The sequence below is a fragment of the Salvelinus fontinalis genome, chromosome 30 (genome assembly GCF_029448725.1).
Source record: "Salvelinus fontinalis isolate EN_2023a chromosome 30, ASM2944872v1, whole genome shotgun sequence".
Taxonomy (NCBI): domain Eukaryota; kingdom Metazoa; phylum Chordata; class Actinopteri; order Salmoniformes; family Salmonidae; genus Salvelinus; species Salvelinus fontinalis.
The window spans coordinates 42,206,077-42,225,758 of NC_074694.1; the positions used below are offsets into that span (position 1 = coordinate 42,206,077).

General features: G+C 45.0%; 1 protein-coding gene across 4 annotated transcripts in view; it reads right to left on the minus strand.

Annotated features, from left to right (window-relative positions):
- The window catches only part of LOC129829259 (uncharacterized), a 97,507-nt gene that overhangs the window by 53,733 nt on the left and 24,092 nt on the right, over nt 1-19,682 (minus strand). For 3 of the 4 annotated variants that reach the window (XM_055890964.1, XM_055890963.1, XM_055890967.1), the window contains exons 3-10: nt 16,576-16,693; nt 15,407-15,923; nt 14,164-14,700; nt 4,367-4,555; nt 4,003-4,083; nt 3,448-3,560; nt 2,352-2,410; nt 493-582 (exon numbers count right to left, since the gene is read on the minus strand). In XM_055890964.1, the coding sequence (XP_055746939.1) occupies nt 493-582; nt 2,352-2,410; nt 3,448-3,560; nt 4,003-4,083; nt 4,367-4,555; nt 14,164-14,700; nt 15,407-15,923; nt 16,576-16,693 (1,704 nt within the window). The remainder of the gene's footprint in view (nt 1-492; nt 583-2,351; nt 2,411-3,447; nt 3,561-4,002; nt 4,084-4,366; nt 4,556-14,163; nt 14,701-15,406; nt 15,924-16,575; nt 16,694-19,682) is intronic. The other variant, XM_055890965.1, reaches the window with a different exon arrangement.

Consider the following 19,682-nt stretch of genomic DNA (forward strand, 5'->3'; position numbering starts at 1 on the left):
TTCTAAATTAAGTCCTCCAGATGGGCCTAATCCCATTTTGTTGCCCACAACAGGAATAACCTAATATCATAACCTAATATTGTCTGATCTTGAGCGCAGATGCCCCGGAAGGGAGGTACAGTATGTCTTACAGACAACATAACAATTAGCCTCCACCAACCCACAACACCCCGCCCCGCGCCATGCCGAAGTGTGCTACAGGAAATGGTGACCGAGGCAGAGCCGTGGTAGGTGTACTCAGGGGACACACGGAGGCCAGCTGGCCAAGCTACTGTACAGAATACCATGGCACAACAACACAGAGCACTCAGCAGGACACACAAACACACTCGCGGTGGCGTGTGTCTGTCTGTTCATGTGTCTGTGTGTCCATGTGCGTGTGCATACATGTGCATCAGTGTGTGTGTGCTTGTGTGCATGTGCACATGTGTGTATGTGTATGTGTGTGTGCTTGTGTGTGTGTTTATAGCAATGTACAGTACAGTGACTCACCTTCAGAAGGTCTTTGGAAAAGTCTTGACCGTCATTCATACCCTCCAGGTTGCCAATGAACTGTGTGCAGGACATCCTTTTGCCAATGTTCTGAAAAATATGATACACAGTACTTACTCTATGCTATTAGTCTCTCTAGACAGACGGGTTGCCTCCCACAATGTACCAATTTTCCAGCATATAGTACATGTCTGTACTTAAGCCAACTTCAATTTGGGAGAGACGAAAGGGCGGAGTTGGGTGCCTCAACATCCGTCCAGAGCTCTGCTATAAACATTTCCGGTAGTTAGCTAGATGGAGCTCACGGAGGATATATTCAATGAGTGTATTTTGCAGGAGAGTAGTTTGCATGCGCCACGAAGTTAGCATTACAAGTTTACAACCACTGACTGACTGTGGAAAAAATGTGCCTAGCCATCTGTGTCCACATTGCGTGTCCACCTCGGTCATGTTTCAGAGGGGATTATTTTGAAGCCCGTCTACACCAAACTTGTGATTTGTTGGAAGAATTGTCTGTCTGAAGAGCACCCTCCCTGAATTGGCCAAGACAATCCTACATCATTTCCAGACCTAGTACTGTTGCCCTAGCTCTGGGATTTCCGAGACTACTATGCTATATATATATATATAATCTTTAAAAGTATCACTAATATCAGTCATCAAAAATATTTGAACCACAAATACATTCACAGATTTTTATAATTCATCAGACCTTCTGCAGCTCTCTGACAGCTATATTAGAATTCATCTTTGAAGGATGTTATGGGAAGAAATTACTTTCAGGGACCTCATCCAAATGATTTAATCTAGCTGATGAGCTGAGAGTGTTAAGAAGAAGACTGAGCAAAGGACTTCACGCTGCTTGCTTAGCGAGTATCACTTCCTTCTGATTCGGCTCATACCGAGGCTCAACCCAGGACCTCTGCCTCACAAACACACGTCACCACCCTCCTGAAGCGTCTTACTCAGTCCTGCCATCAAAAATCGAGCTATTCGGGCAGCGCAAGTGGAGACACTTCAGGCTGAGGACTTTCACAGATAGCGGAAATATTGATGAAAAGAGCAAGTCAATGACGATAAAGAGGGAGAAGAAGATGCTGGAGACTATGATGATGATGATCGGGATGACGCCATTGATGACGATGAAGAAGAAGAAGATGACGACATTGGTGACTACGATGATGAATGATGATGATGAAGCACAGCGCTACAGTGCCTTCAGAAAGTAATCATACCTCTTCACTTTTTCCAAATTTGTTTGTGTTACACCCCATGTTGACAAAGTGGAAATATGTTTTTAGAAATGTTTGCAAATGTATTGAAAATGAAATACAGAAATATCTCATTTACATAAGTATATATTGAATGCATATTGAATTCAGTCTGTAAGACAACAAAATGTGGAATAAGTTGAGGGGGATGAATACACTGAAGGCTGTATATCAGCCTGGCATCTCTCAATAGAGAGAGAGGGTTTTTCATCCAGCTACCTCTAGCCCCTTCAACCAGAGCTAAATGTATCCATATATTATATAAATGGCTCCGACTTAACTATCTGTAATCATTTGCAGAGGCTGCACATCACACCATGTACCATGTAGATGGCCTAGATTTAGAGCTATACTGAAATCAGTCTACAGCTTGAGATGGACTGGATTTATGATAGAGTGTGGAGCACATTGTAATCAGGAGGCTGGTCCCAGATCAGCCTTCGATCAGTCTGGGGCTTTTCCCCCACAACTACCATTGTACTGAGTCAGTGGAGCCTGGGGGGATGGATCTCTGAAAATTGTCTCTACTCTAAACTCTAGGCTGAACTCACCTAACACGCATGCACACAGAGACTAAATTCTACTTACATGGCCATGCAGGTCTGTGTTTAGCAGCATCAGGGCACAGGTCAAGGCATGGACACCATCTGGATAAGGAAGAAAGACATCCATCTATTCAGTGGTGGAAAAAGTACCCAATTTTCACACTTAAGTAAAAGTAAAGATACCTTAGTAGAAAATGAAAAGTAACCCAGTGAACTACTACTTGAGTAAAAGTCTAAAAGTATTTGGTTTCAAATATATTTAAGTATCAAAAGTAAATGTAATTGCAAAAATATACTTAAGTATCAAAAGTAAAAGTATAAATCATTTCAAATTGATCATACTAAGCAAACCAGACGGCACAATTTTCATGTTTTTTTAAAAATTTGTGTATTTAGTGAGTCGCCAGATCAAAGTCAGTAGGGATGATCAGGGATGTTCTCTTGATAAGTGCGTGAATTGGACCATTTTCCAGTCCTGCTAAGCATTCAGAATATAACTTAAGTACTTTTGGGTGTCAGGGAAAATGTATGGAGTAAAAAGTACATTATTATCTTTAGGAATGTAGTGAAGTGGTCTAAGGCACTGCATCGCAGTGCTAGCTGTGCCATTAGAGATTTTGGGTTCGAGTACAGGCTCTGTCACAGCCGGCCGCGATCGGGCGACCCATAGGGCAGCGGCACAATTGGCCCAGTGTCATCTGGGTTAGAGGAGGGTTTGGCCGACAGGGATGTCCTTGTCCCATCGCGCACTAGCAACTCCTGTGGCAGGCTGGGCGCAGTGCACACTGACACGGTAGCCAGGTGTACGGTGTTTCTTCCGACACATTGGTGCAGCTGGCTTCCGGGTTAAGTGGGCATTGTGTCAAGAAGCAGTGTGGCTTGGTCGGGTTGTGATTCGCAGGACGCATAGCTCTCGAGCTTCGCCTCTCCCGAGTCCGTACGGGAGTTGCAGCGATGAGACAAGACTGTAACTGCCAATTGGATACCACGAAATTGAGGAGAAAACAGGAATGTAGTGAGGTAAAATATTTGTTATATGAATAGTAAAGTAAAGTACCACTGCATCTATTAACATGACGACTGAGCCGTCATATTTCTATAATAGCCATAGTAGACATTAGACAGTACTGTCCTCTTACCCTCAGAGGGTATACGTTTGGTGTTACAGTGCAGGTATCTCCTGGAGAAGTGAGCCAGCACCCGCTCTCTCTCCTGAGTCTCCCCCATCAGGGAAAACTGTCTGAGAAAGGCTCTGGAACACACATACACACACATTAAGCAGGATTACACTGTTTCTCAACCCCAATCAAGTATCCAGTATCCTCAGGCTGGCAATTTTTAGGTTCCAGACCAGCAGAAACGCACCTCATTACGCACTTATTCACCTCATTCAACTACTCAATTAATCACCAAGCCCTTGATTAATTGATTTTAGGAGTGTGTTATTTAATGGCTATAAACACTATTGGCCTATTAAGCTGCCATCACTCAACTTGCCACCAGAGAGCAGTATTACCATATACTAACTACAGTGACTGGATCAATGGAACACAAAATGAAGCACAGCATCCCTTTTAAGGCAACTTATCCAAAACAATGTTTGTAATGTCTAGAAATCCAGTCATCAACAACCAATTTATGGAAAACGTGTTTGTTTTTCGAGTTGAACAAGTCAGTCAGTCTGAACCCCTCACCTCAGAGCCTGGTCCACAGCAAGACCCTTGAAGTTAAAGAAGTGTAGATACTCTTCTGCAACCATACAACTGAAGTCATTGCTGGGGTGAGTGAGTGAGTGAGTGAGAGAGAGAGAGAGAGAGAGAGAGAGAGAGAGAGAGAAACATGTTAATCAGATACCGGCTTTCCCAGTCACACAGCACAGTTGGTTTGAGCCATGGAGACGAAAACTTAGGGCCGCGGAGGAAGACAGAGGTTTAAGATAAGTTCCAGACCAGGCTTATTATAGCAGTATATGTACTATATATAGCAGTGACAATGTATAGCAGCGCAGAGTAAAGAGAGCGATTGATAACACACGAAGGCTAGTTGCCAGGTGCTCACTTTTTGCTGAGGTGGCGGGCCACGTCGGACTTCCTGAAGCCGTCCAGGGTGAAGAGGCGTTTGGCCAGGCGCTTAGCGGCCTCCCCGTTGGCCCGGTTACCATTGGTGAGGGTTTCGCTGCTCCCCAGGCACAGCAGCTCACTGAGGTCCTGGTCCAGCTCTGAGTCTGTCGCCAGACGAGCCTTTTCCCTGAAGGGGGAGAGAGGGACAGAAAAAGAGTAGGGGGTACAAGGAGTAGGGGGAAAGAGAAGGAGAGATGAGTAGAGAGAAAAAGAAAGAGATGGAGGGGGATAAAGAGGGAGGGGGTAGAGAACACGAGAGGACAGGGAGAGAGGGAGTGGGAGAGGGAGAGTGGGAGAGGGAGGAAAAGAGAAAGAGTGAGGGGATGGGTTGATGAATGAGGATGTGGTTAATTTCTTCTCAGCAGCACTGTAACGCTTACAGCAATCCTATCTAGTCAGGTCTATTGAAAAAGAAAAGAACAAGAACCTTTACTATTGTTGGGTAATGTTTACTTTTGGTATGACACAATGATAATACAGTACATTAATACATTCGGTCGACCATACATTAAAATGTGTTACATTTTAAGCATAAATAGGGTACTATAAGAGGATTACACATTATACAAGCTCTTTCTTTAAATCGATCTTTTCATGCAACTCCCTCTCTCTTTCTCCCACTTATTAAGCTCCCTTGAAAGTATTAAAAGGTTCAGGAATGCAGGCCGTACTATATCTGAATTATACTGTGATAATAATTGAAGCATTTTATGTCATCCTTGGAACAAGGATGGAACATAAAAAAAATGGAAGATAATGGAATTAAGACCCGTGAGTTCTATCTGTTGATAATAAATGATTTTAAAATGATAGAGGACCACGCTCGTGAAACACGCCACTGAAACACACAGTCACATACTTTACCCAGACTACTAGGAAAATAACACAAGCACAGCACATCCAGACTTTCTTATCATCCCTGAGTCATACTAACCTCCACAGAGCAAACAGGCCATTTTATTAGCTGAATGAATGGCTACGTTACTGATCAATGACTGTCCCTGTTTCATATATGGAGCCTTCAGAGGTAATGAGAGGATTTGAAGGTAGATATTAGTTGTATTATGTGGACCCAGGCAAAAGAAGCAGATCAGCTACTAAAAGTTTTGGTTTACTATGGTGTGCTTTCTAGACAGCAGCTACAGTAACTGTAAAGCACAAAGCATCCTAAGAAAAGTTGAAAATCAGTCAGTCAAACAGTTGGAGCTGCAGGCCGGTACCATATACTGTAGTCCCCAACCTTCCACGCTACCTAGTCTGAGAGGATAGGGGAGGAAGGAAGAGAAGAGAAGGACTAGGGCTCTTACCTCGACTGTGAGTTTGAGCGGCGAGTAAAAAGATACATATCGTCTTTGAGTGAGCCACTGCAACAGAACAAAGAGCGAGCCTTCACTGTCGTACCTGTCCCCTCCCTGTTTGAGTGTCTCAAACTAGTCACCCTACCAACCTCCCTGATCCCCCCTTGTCCCTGCCCAGGCCCCCCGGCTTGATCGCATCACCACCTTCCCTCTACCGATCCCCTCTACCTCAATGTGATAGCTAGTGCTAGTGCAGTGCATCACCTGGAATCTAGCCCCATAAGCCCTAAGTGTCAGCTAGCAAGTCACTCCCATTAGTTTTCGCAAAGACCCACAGTTGTACGAAGGCGATTGGTAAGTCTGGGTTGTTTCATTAATTTTCTTATTGTTCCCCCCCCCCCTCTCTCCTTACGGCAAGTTTCCTAAGCAAGATAAGTTTTGTTCAGCAGTGCCTCTTAATCTTCTTCCTCTCTTTCTGTTTGTTTCTGTTTCCCCTCTTCACTCTGCCCTCTCTCTCTCTCTCTCTCTCTCTCTCTCTCTCTCTCTCTTTCTCACCCCCCTTTCAAGCTGTGTAAACTTTTGCAACGTCCCCTGCAGACCCTGGGATCTAAGCATGGCACGGAACTTGGACCGCCTTTCACTCAAAATCTCTTCCTCCCTCTCTCTCCCTCATCCCAATTACTCATAGTCAGTAGGTACATCCTTTGGATGAGGTGTACATTCTGTCCACCTTGACTCTTAATAGAAATATAATCACACAAAGAAAAACAAAGAAAAACAGTGCCAGGGAAAACTTCCATTGATAAACCCTATAGGTGTGTGCTATAAATAGCCGTGGGAAGTAGGGATGATGAGGATGCTGCAGCACCCTCTGAAAAATCGGAATAAAAAATAAAATAATAATATATACTGGGTCTTTACTAGTCCTGTATTAGCAGACCAATATAGCCATATGTAGCGCAGACCAAAAACAAATGTCAGCATCGCCACTCTCAAACTACTTCCTGTGGCTATGGTGCTATAATATGAATATGATGATATTATTAACAAATCACAACAAATATTATTGTTCTCTCTTTCCACAACAATGATTTACTATCCAGGGAAAGGAATTAGGTTATATTCCTCAACTCCAGCCCCGGAGACCGACGGGGTGAAACATTTTTGTTCCAGCTCCGTACTCACACACCTGATCCAACTATTAAACTTATCATTAATCCTTTGACAGTATTTCCACCAGGTGTGTTAGTGCTGGGTGTGAATCCTGGTTGATAAACACACATGGAATACATACATGGATTAGAGAGGCCTATTGTGAGCACCAGCCATTGTTGAAGTGCCAGTTTACAGTTTGCAACTCTGCAGGTGACAAACACCATAGCATTACAGTACTTAGGACTAATTGTTCAGCTATCACAATGCTGCTCAGAGGCCATAAGAGAATTCCCACTAGAATTCCCACTAGCCTCCGCTTCAAGGGGCCATTGCCACATAATTGGACCCCCTCTGTATGTCTAAATGGGCAGTTCTACACAATGGGCATCTGTCTAATGGCACAAACCATCTCAAAAGGGAGATTTTTACGTTTGTTATTTTTGTTTAACCTTTATTTAACTAGGCAAGTCAGTGAAGAACAAATTCTTATTTACAATGACGGCCTACCGCGGCCAAACCCGGACGACGCTGGGCCAATTGTGCGCCACCCTATGGGACTCCCAATCATAGCCGGATGTGACGCAGCCTGGACTTCAACCAGGGACTGCAGTGACGCAACTTGCACTGAGATGCAGTGCCTTAGACCACTTTGCCACTCGGGAGTTGGGAGGGGGGGTGGCAAAGGGTGAAATTCCAACTGTTATCACATTATGGAGTGGACAAGCCCTCTGCAATATTTTCAATACCAGCACAAGTAAATATTTACCAGACACATAGAATAGGCAGTAACGGTGTGTATGTAACATCACTTGGGAAGCCAAGCCAGTAAAAAAGCCAAATTACAACCTATGTTGTGATAATTGCGTTGTTTGCTCTATAACCCATTCGTTCATATGCCACCGTGATATACAATAAGGCAGCGACAGCAAAAAGACAACAGTCACACAGTGTCGGAATAAATTCACCTACACATACGTTTGTTTCATCACAAAATTCTATCCTCCTGATTCCTGCTTACAAGCTAAAATTAAAGCAGGACGCACCAGTGACTCGGTCAATAAGAAAGTAGATGCTACCTACAGGACTGTTTTGCTAGCACAGACTGTAATATGTTCCGCGATTCTTCCGATGGCATTGAGGAGTACCCCACATCAGTCACTGGCTTCATCAATAAGTGCATCGATGACGTCGTCCCCACAGTGACAGTACATACAGTTGAAGTCGGAAGTTTACATACACTTAGGTTGGAGTCAATAAAACTCGTTTTTCAACCACTCCACACATTTCTTGTTAACCTGTTTGGGCTGCAGGGGCAGTATTGAGTAGCCGGATAAAAGGTGCCCATTTCAAACGGCCTCGTACTCAATTCTTGCTCGTACAATATGCATATTATTATTACTATTGGATAGAAAACACTCTCTAGTTTCTAAAACCGTCTGAATTTTATCTATGAGTAAAACAGAACTCATTTTGCATGAAACTTCCTGACAGGAAGTGGAAAATCTGAAATCGATGCTCTGTTCTAGGGCCTGCCTATAAATGTCCTTGATATATATCAGTATACATGCACTTCATACGTCTTCCACTAGATGTCGACAGGCAGTGAGAGAAGAAATGGAGTGTATAACTTGATCTGGGGTCGAATAAAAGCTCTTTGCATGACGTGTCACCAGTTTCCTGTTTTCTGGAGAGCGCGTGAAGGGACCTGGTTTATAGACGACTAATATCTCCGGTTTTGATTTTATTTGATACATGTGACAATATCATCGTAAAGTATGTTTTTTCAATGTAGTTTTATTAGATTATTGAAATTTATTCGGGACGTTAGGCGTGTTGCGTTGTGTACCTTTGTTCAGGAAGGCCCTTCTTTTGACACTGTGTTAACAACCCTCCAGGCGAGCTTCAATGCCATACAACTCTCCTTCCGTGGCCTCCAACTGCTCTTAAATACAAGTAAAACCAAATGCATGCTCTTCAACCGATCGCTGCCTGCTCCTGCCCGCCTGTCCAACATCACTACTTTGGACGGCTCTGACTTAGAATATGTGGACAACTACAAATACCTAGGTGTCTGGTTAGACTGTAAACTCTCCTTCCAGACTCACATCAAACATCTCCAATCCAAAGTCAAATCTAGAATTGGCTTCCTATTCCGCAACAAAGCATCCTTTACTCATGCTGCCAAACATACCCTTGTAAAACTGACCATCCTACCAATCCTCGACTTCGGTGATGTCATTTACAAAATAGCCTCCAAAACCCTACTCAATAAATTAGATGCAGTCTATCACAGTTCCATCCGTTTTGTCACCAAAGCCCCATATACTACCCACCACTGCGACCTGTACACTCTCGTTGGCTGGCCCTCGCTTCATACTCGTCGCCAAACCCACTGGTTCCAGGTCATCTACAAGACCCTGCTAGGTAAAGTCCCCCCTTATCTCAGCTCGCTGGTCACCATAGCAGCACCTACCTGTAGCACGCGCTCCAGCAGGTATATCTCTCTAGTCACCCCCAAAACCAATTCTTCCTTTGGACGCCTCTCCTTCCAGTTCTCTGCTGCCAATGACTGGAACGAACTACAAAAATCTCTGAAACTGGAAACACCTATCTCCCTCACTAGCTTTAAGCACCAGCTGTCAGAGCAGCTCATAGATTACTGCACCTGTACATAACCCATCTACAATTTAGCCCAAACAACTACCTCTTTACCTACTGTATTTATTTATTAATTTATTTTGCTCCTTTGCACCCCATTATTTCTGTCTCTACTTTGCACTTTCTTCCACTGCAAACCAACCATTCCAGTGTTTTTTTAGTTTTTATTTGACTTGCTGTGTTGTACTCACTTCGCCTCCATGGCCTTTTATATATTTTTATTTTTATTTATTTATACATATATTTGTTTGCCTTCACCTCCCTTATCTCACCTCACTTGCTCACATTGTATATAGACTTATTTTTTTTTCACTGTATTTTTGACTATATGTTTGTTTTACTCCATGTGTAACTATGTGTTGTTGTATGTGTCGAACTGCTTTGCTTTATCTTGGCCAGGTCGCAATTGTAAATGAGAACGTGTTCTCAATTTGCCTACCTGGTTAAATAAAGGTTAAATAAAAAAAATAAAGTTATTTTTAGAATTCTAACACGGCGATTGCATTAAGAACTAGTGTATCTATCATTTCCTATACAACATTTTTAGTGTATTTTTTAGTGGCACCGGTCTGGTGACACGCACTTCAGGGTGAGTGCAAGGAGCTAGCACAGGACGTACTGGGTTGTGGAGGCGTACATCAGGGTGAGTGCGGGGAGCAGGCACAGGATGTACCGGACTGGGGACACGTACTTCAGGGCGAGTACGAGGAGGAGACACAGGACGTACCGGACTGGGGAGGCGCACTGGAGGCCTGATGCGTGGGACCGGCACAGATTGCACCGGACTGGTGACACGCTCCTCCAAACGCCTGCATTGCCGCATACTCCTCACCAACTCCATTCTCCGGTATCCCTCCTCGCACTGTTCTATTGACTCCCAGGCGGGCTTTGGCACTCTCCCTGGGTCGACCGACCACCTCTCTACCTCCTCCCAGGTTGTCTCTGGTTCACACCTCGCCTCCGCCGACCACCCCGCGTGCCCCCCCAAAAACATTTTTCGGGCTGTCCTGTGGGCTGTCTTTGTGGCCGCGAACCCCGGCGTCATCGCTGTTGCTCCTTCGCTGCCTCCGCCTGCTTCCATGGCAGGCTTCTGTCTCCTGCCATGATTTTGTCCCACGTCCAGGATGTCCTCCACTCCTGACTTTCCTCCCAGGCCCAGGGTCCCTGCTCCTCCTGGGCACGCTGCTTGGTCCGTGGGTGGTGGGATCTTCTGTCACGCTTGTCTGAATGAATGGACCAAGGCGCAGCGTACTTAGAGTTCCACATGTTTAATAAATATGAAACTCACCAAAAACAATACAGAAGAAAACGAAACGTGACGTTCTGTGCTGCTCACAGGCAGCTACACAAAAACAAGATCCCACAAACAACAGGTGGGAAAAGGGTGCCTAAATATGATCCCCAATCAGAAACAACGATAGACAGCTGCCTCTGATTGGGAACCATACCAGGCCAACAAAGAAATAGAAAACATAGATTGCCCACCCTAGTCACACCCTGACCTAACCAAATAGAGAAGTAAAAGGATCTCTAAGGTCAGGGTGCGACAATCATGTTAATCACCAGTGGTGAAAAACTGACTAAAAGGATATATTGTGGGTAAAATACACAAAATCGTGTCTATTATTATTGAAAAAGATCTCTCATGGTTGAAATTCTCCAAAAGACATTTCCTTTCAGACTTGTTATTTTATGAAAGAAATTGCATAATGTTTATCACCAATGGTGGAAAACTTCTAAACTTAACCCTAACCCTTAGCCTAGTTAACGTTAGCCACCTAGCTAGAATCGATAACATATGATATGTTTTGGAAATTCGGAACATATTGTACATTTAACAAATTCTGAATATATTCCATGTTTTTCAGAGTCGTAATATATCCTACAAAATGGGTAATGGACATCCACAAATGAATACATACCATACCAAACATACCATATCATACTAAATGCTTTTACGTACAGAATCATATGAAAATCTCTGAGACCAGGTTGAGTCCCTAAACATCTTTGACCCCTGAAAGAAGCAGAAATGACAGAGAAAAATGTACAGATGTCATCTAGATTCTAGATTCATTCTACCGATTTATGACATTTTTCTGAAGCGCAAGGGTTTATTTAGTCTTCTAAGGCAACATATAATGACAGAAGAGAAGCTACTTGTACTGTATCTAATTATAGACACGTTGACTAACAAATAGCCTCCCAAATGTCAAATTATAAGCAGAAACATATCTAAATCGTTCCATCATCTCTGACTGTAGCCAACAGTGCATTTTCTATATTAGCAGATTAGGGTGCAGGCCTCAGATTTTCACTTAGCACATACAGTACATGAGTGTAAAACCGGAACACCTGCTCTTTCCATGATATAGACTAGGGGTTCATAAAGTTTTCACTCAGGGGAACATGAAGGGGATGAGATAGGTTAAAGAAGGATTCAGAGGGTGAATGGGCAAGACAAAAGATTTAAGTGCCTTTGAATGGGGTATGGTGGTAAGTGCCAGGCGCACCGGTTTGAGTGTGTCAAGAACTGCAATGCTGCTGAGTGTTCACTCTCAACAGTTTCCCGTGAGTGTCAAGAATGGTCCACCAACCAAAGACATATAGACAACTTGATAGAACTGTAGAAAGCATTAGAGTCAACTAGGGCCAGCATCCCTGTGGATTGCTTTTGACACCTTGTAGTCCATGCCCTGATGAATGGAGGCTGCTGTGAGGGCAAGAGAGGGTGCAACTCAATATTAGCAAGGTGTTCCTAATGTTTTGTACACTCAGTGTATCGTCGGGCGGTTGCGATGTGTTATTAGCAATTTCTGGTGGGTGTGGGTGACCCGTGTACCACACTAACGCACACGCACACACTGACCACGCGCACACGCACACATGCACAGGAGCGCACACACCCACTAACTTGACCAGTCACTACTACCTTGTGTGGTTCAGGTGGTAGAGCATGGTGTTTGCAATGCCAGGGTTGTGGGTTCAATTTCCACGGGGGACCAGTATGAAAATGTATGCCCTCACTACTGTAAATCATTCTTGATAAGAGCGTCTGCAAAATAGTTAAAATGTCAATCGTGAACAATAAACATAATTCTGCCATGTTAACTGAAGAATGCAAATATAATACTATTTTCTCCAAAAAAGATCACTTACAGTAGACACCATTAGTGGTCCACACGTTCAGCTATAAAAAAAAAAACTGTATGTTGGGGCCTCCTGAGTGGCGCAGCGGTCTATGGCACAGCGGTCTAAGGTGAATGGTGTTTCCTCTGACACATTGGTGCGGCGGGCTTCCGGGTTAAGTGGGCAGGTGTTAAGAAGTGCGGATTGGCGGGTCATGTTTCAGGGGGACGCATGACTCGACCTTTGCCTCCCGAGCCCGTAGGGGAGTTGCAGTGATGAGACAAGTTTGAAATTGGAGAGAAAACTGGGGTAAAATACAATATATGTATGTATGTATGTTCAGACAGTTTTAACCACAACCTACAACATGGTCCTTTATCACCATCTAGTGGTCTTTACCACAAGGTGACAGTGTCTCAGTGCTGTCAAACACAAATACAGACACTCAAACTACAAGGCTCTCCTCTCTCCCTCATCAGCACCTCAGTTCCTCTCTACAGTAACCACAAAACCTACCAGATGGTTCTGGGTTCCAAACCCCTAGCATAATTCTGTTATCATGGTGTTGATGAATGATTAAAAATGTTAAATGAACAAGCAAAATTGTATATTGAATATTTCTATGTAAAATTACAATAAAATTACAATATTCTATAATTTGCATATATCCTAATATATGATAATACATAATAATGTACACTTATATAACGGATAGATATTGCCACACAATCTGATTGGTAAAGAGTGCGTTCCAGCTATGCTGTTATTGACAGTAATAGTACAGCTAGCTTAATCACTTTGATATGATCAGTAGTTGAGATGTTTAAGGATCGGATGGTTGAAGATGAGAGCTGTGCTGCCAGAGCCATCTGCCTCAGTCAGTACCAGTCACCTGCTCCAGCCATCACACACACACACACACACACACACACACACACACACACACACACACACACACACACACACACACACACACACACACACACACACACACACACACACACACACACACACACACACACACACACACACACAGACACACACAGAATGCCATGGAAACCAGTGGTAAGATGAGGCAGGCAGCCTCCTAACGACCTTCACTAACAGTTCTGCTTCAAAATCGCACTGCAGCAGGTGATTGTCCCGGCAGACAAGCCTGGGACTGGGGTGTCTGGAAACTGACATTGATTCAAAGTTGGGGGATGACACTAAAAAAGTATATTTTCAATGTACATGCACAGTACATAACCTACGCACAATATGATCATCATTTACCACGTTTTTCTCTAATATTGTACATAGACAATACACTATAATATAGTGGTTATTTGTTTTTAATTTCATCTCACATTATACCATACTGTATGTTTGGAATGGGATTCTATCTTGGCTTTACTTCATCTATAAGAATAACCTCATACTGTATGTCAGTAGCCTATCAGGTCTGGCCTTTCATACAGTACTACATCAGAATAGTAATGATGACAACACTGACCTGTGGAAAGAGAGGGAGGGGTTGCTGCTGTATGACATCACTGACCTAGGGAAGGAGAATGTGGGGTTGCTGTACCAGCTGCTCCCCAGCATCCGTGCCCCGCCCCCTCCCCCTCTCAGGGGCGTGTCTTCCGGGCTACTACTCAGCCTTTCGCTGGAGGGGGCACGCGTGGCGTCCGAGTCTCCCGTCACCGTGACGATGGAATCCGATAGGCTTGTCCCCCTCTCGCAGTGGGCCAATGGGGCGAAGCTCAGCTTGACAATCTGCCGGGCGCTCTGACAGGTCATCTGACCCCTCTGGATCTCTGGGGTCAGCGTGGGGAGTTCAAAGGTCAGGACAGTCTGGGTGCTGGAGGTCAGCAGCTCCTCACTGTCCAGGTCCAGGCTGCCGTAGGACGTGCCCTTGGCACGGTGTGACTCCATGATGCTCTCAAAATGGCGGCTGAAGCTGTCCTCGGAGGTGCCTGCGAGGCGAGGCCCCGACACCAGGACGGGCGACTTGAGGGCCGGGAGGTTGTCAAAGAAACTGTCCAACGGCCTAGAGGTAGAGAGAGAAAGACGGAAAGGAGGAGAGAGACCACGAATGAGACACTGGAAGACTACCTACTCTCTTAGTACAGTCTAATATTCTCAGTGAGTCACCCTGGAAATGATCTCAGCTGAAAGATTGCATTATTAGTGTAGTGACTGACTATGGCACACTGTACACTCTAAATGTTTGACCTTAGAAAACTGTGAATGATAAAGCAAAACATTTCATCAAACTGGTTTGAAAGGTCTATTGTTAAGTAGGTTGCTAGGAAGAAATAAGGTAGCAGAAGGAGACATACAACATAAGGTAGCGGGAAGGGACACACATTCATATACTACTGTTGCTCTTGCCAGATCCTGCTTCACCAGTGTTCTTGTGGGAGAAAAATGATGACGCCAACTGAAACATTGATTAATATCTTCATTCAAAGCACCTTTGAATCTATTCACAAGGACAGATGTTAGAAATAGATAGTACTCATAGCAGTCTGTAATAAAAATCCTGTCAAACTTCAAATGTGTGAGCATGTGTTTGTGTCTCTGCCGTTACATAAGTGTGTATGATTATGTGTGTGTGTGTGTGTGTGTGTGTGTGTATGTGTGTGTGTAAGCATATTTTAAAGTATATTTTTAGGAATGTGTGTGCGAGCGTGCACGTGTGTGCATTTATGCGTGTGTGTTTCTACATGCCTATGTGTCTATGTCCATCTCACCTCTTCAGCAGCTGACTAATCACCTGCTGCTGCTGCTGTCTCTTAATGTCCCCTTGCATCCTCACTGAGGCCCAGCTCACCACCTCCTCCTCCCCCTCCTCCAGCTCCTCTTCCTCCTCCTCTCCTTCCACCTCCTCCTCCTCCGCGCTTGTGCTCTCATAGGGACAGACACCCAGGGGGCTGCTGTCTGTACCCGAGGTGCTTTTCACGCTACGGTTACTGCCAAATGCTGAGTCGGCATCTTCCTGCTCAGCCAAAAGCACCTCATCGATGTCGGTCTCGCGGTAACAGCGCAGGGGCACGGCATCCAGGTCCGTCTCCGAGTACTTGAGGGTCATCCGGATGATGCCCGTCTTGGGCGACGACCCCGCCACAGCTGGGTGAGGAGTCACCAGCTCCACCTCCACGTGCTGCACCTCATGATTAGCCGAGATGAGGGGGAGGGAGGTGGGGGGCGTGGGGGTGGGGGATTCACTGGACTGGCCACTAGGAGGAGCTGTCGAGGCCTCGATGGTATCTGTCATGATGGAACAGAAGAAGCAGTTGATATCACTGAAAAGGAACGGAAAATTACTGTGCTGCCATGCTAATCCTAATGCTGTTGTAAGGTTGCTGAAGACTGACCTCTGAGCATGTTTTAACGCGTGTTATGCTAAGTTTCATGACACTTGACTCACATAGTACAGTATAGTGTGGTATTCAAACTTTTTCACCAGGGACAACATTTTTTTCCCAAGAACTTCTCTCGACCCCACCCTTCCCCAAATCTAATGACACAACCTTAAAATCGGTACATTTCGATTTTTACATCAACAAATAACCATAAATTCATTGCATTTTCATCTCTTATCGAAATTAAAATAATAAATAATAAATAAACAAAATACATTTACTCAATACAATAAAATGTTTCTATTATCTTTCTCAAAAAAGTTTGTATATTGTCCCATACAATAATCTGTACTCTAAATATTAGTATTTTATTTTGGTGACCCCACTACAGTTCCCTGATAACCCACTAGGGGTTGCGACCCTGACTTTGAATACCACTTGGTCTATTCTATACAGTTAAAGAGCCATAGACATACTCATAGACATAAATACTGTTTATAGCTAATACTGTATCTTTCTCTATTGGTAATGAGTATGGGTGGTAAATATGCTCTCACTTTTCTCCTCCCTGCTGGCATCCTCCTCAGCAGGGGTCCCAAATAGGAACTCCCACTTGGCACGAGCTATCCTCTGAGAGTGGAGGGAGGGGCCTGGGACTGCAGAACCACTGTCCGTCTGGAACAACCAAAGAGACATACACACAGACATGTACACATATACAAAAGCCACTGTTAAAAACCCTCTCTTAACCCTCTCTCTAGCCCTGGGAGACATGGCGCCGACAGATATGGCAGCTCTAATTCTAGCTCCTAAGCAACTTTTCAGTATTGTTTTTTGGGGTGTTATTTCTTACGTTATTAGCCCAGAAAATACTTTGTGTTATTACATACTGCCGGAAACAACTTTTGGACATCAGAGTGGCAGTAACTCACCAGCATTACGACCAGGAATACGACTTCCCAAATTGGATCCGTTGTTCGTACCTCCCAGTGCAATTAAACTTATTCCAGAGGCTGCTCCAAAACACTGCCGGCGGTGAAGAGGTATTTGGATTGGACTTCTAGTCCAACTCAGGAGGCGTGCACACCATCCACTGCTTCCAAGTACATTACTCGCTAATCTTCAGTCTCTGGATAATAAAGTAGACGAGCTCAGGGCAAGGATCTCCTTCCAGAGAGACATCAGGAATTGTAACATACTCTGTTTCACGGAAACATGGCTCTCTTGGGATATACTGTCCCCGTCCAACAGCCAGCTGGGCTCTCAGTACATTGTGCAGACAGGAATAAAGCACTCTCCGGGAAGAAGAAAGGCGGGGGTGTATGTTTCATGATTAACTACTCATAGTGGATTAGTGTGATTTTGTTCGCCCGTCCCTGAATACCTCTTAATCAAATGCCAACTGTATTACCTCCCAAGAGAATTATCTTTGGTTATAGTCACAGCCGTGTATATTCCCCATCAAGCTGATACCATGATGGCCCTCAAAGAACTACACTGGACTTTATGCAAACTGGAAACCACATATCCAGAGGAGCATTTATTGTAGCTGGGGATTTTAACAAAGCAAATTTGAGGAAAATGCTACCGAAGTTCTACCAACACATTGACTGTAGTACACTCGCTGAAAAAACACTGAAACACTGCTAATCAACTTTTCGAAATGCCTACAAGGACCTCCCCACCCTCCCTTCAGCAAATCTGATCACGACTCCATTTTGCTCCTCCCTTCCTATTGGCAGAAACTCAAACTGGAAGTACCCGTGCTACGTCAACGCTTGTCTGTGTAAGGACCGACACTGGAGTAGAGAAGCAGGTACGGGGAGTCAACATTTAATGAGGAACAGATATGGAACAGGACAGGAACAGCGTCAGAACCGGGTAAAACACAGACGTGTGACAATTAATGCAGCAGCGGGGAACAGAGCAGGGAAACTGACAAATATAGGGGAGGTAATAAACAGGTGATTGAGTCCAGGTGAGTCCAATAAATCCCTAATGCGCGTGACGAGGGAAGGCAGGTGTGCTTAATGATGGTGGCAGGAATGCGTAATGTAGGGCAGCCAGGCACCCTCGAGTGTTAGGGGGAAAGAGCAGGAGCAGGTGTGACATTACCCCCCTCTAAGGGCGCCACCCAGCGTCCCACCTTGTCGAGCATGATGGGTGCCGGCCGAAGCACGGGCGCCGGACAAGCCAGCTGGGTGTAAAATCGCAACGAACCGGTAGAGGCGTGGGACCCTAGCAAGCCAGCTGAGGCACAGGAGCCTGACAGTCTGACCAATCGGAATCCGTACTTCAAAAATGTTTTGATCACGCGGACTGGGATATGTTCCAGGTAGCCTCTGAGAATAACATAGACTAATACATGGATACGATGACTGAGTTCATCAGGAAGTCTATAGGAGATGTTGTACCCACTGTGACTATTAAAACCTACCCAAACCAGAAACCGTGGATAGATGGCAGCATTTGCGAAAAACTGAAAGCGCGAACCACCGCATTTAATCATGGCAAGGTGACTGGGAATATGGCCGGATACAAACAGTGTAGTTAGTCCCTCCGTAAGGCAATCAAACAGGCAAAACGTCAGTACAGAGACAAAATGGTGTCGCAATTCAACGGCTCAGACACAAGACTTATGTGGCAGGGTCTACAGACAATCACGGACTACAAAGGGAAAACCAGCCACGTCGCAGATACCACGTCTTGCTTCTGGACATGCTAAACACCTTCTTCGCCCGCTTTGAGGACAACACAGTGCCATCGACGCGTCCCGCTACCAAGGACTGTGGGCTCTCCTTCTCCGTGGCCAATGTGAGTAAGACATTTAAGCGTGTTAACCCTCGTAAGGCTGCCGGCCAAGGCGGCATCCCTAGCCGCGTCCTCAGAGCGTGGACAGACCAGCTGGCTGAAGTGTTTACGGACATATTCATCTCTCCCTATCCCAGTGTGCTGTCCCCACTTGCTTCAAGATGTCTACCATTGTTCATGCACCCAAGAAAGCAAAGGTAACTGAACTAAATGACTGTCGCCTCGTAGCACTTACTTCTGTCATCGTGAAGTGCTTTGAGAGGCTAGGTAAGGATCATATCACGTTTACCTTACCTGGCACACTAGACCCATTTCAATTTGCTTACTGCCCCATTAGATCCACAGACGATGCAATCACCATCGCACTGCACACTGCCCTATCCCATCTGGACAAGAGGAATAGAAGAAGATAGAAGAATACTGTTCATTGACTATAGCTCAGCATTCAACACCATAGTACCCTCCAAGCTCATCATTAAGCTTGTTGCCCTGGATCTGAACCCCGCCCTGTGCAACTGGGTCCTGGACTTCCTGATGGGCCGCCCCCAGGTGCTGAAGGTAGGAAACAACACCTCCACTTTGCTGATCCTCAACATAGGGGCCCCACCTGTACTTAGGGGCCCTTATCTGTGTGCTCAGCCCCCTCCTGTACTCCCTGTTCACCCATGACTGCATGGCCACGCATGCCTCCAACTCAATCATTAAGTTTGCAGACGACACAATAGTAGTAGGCCTGATTACCAACAATGATGAGACACCCTACAGGGAAGAAGTGAGGGCCCTGGGGGAGTGGGGCCAGGAAAATAACTTCTCACTCAACGTCAACAAAACAAACTCAAGAGGCTGAAGGAAT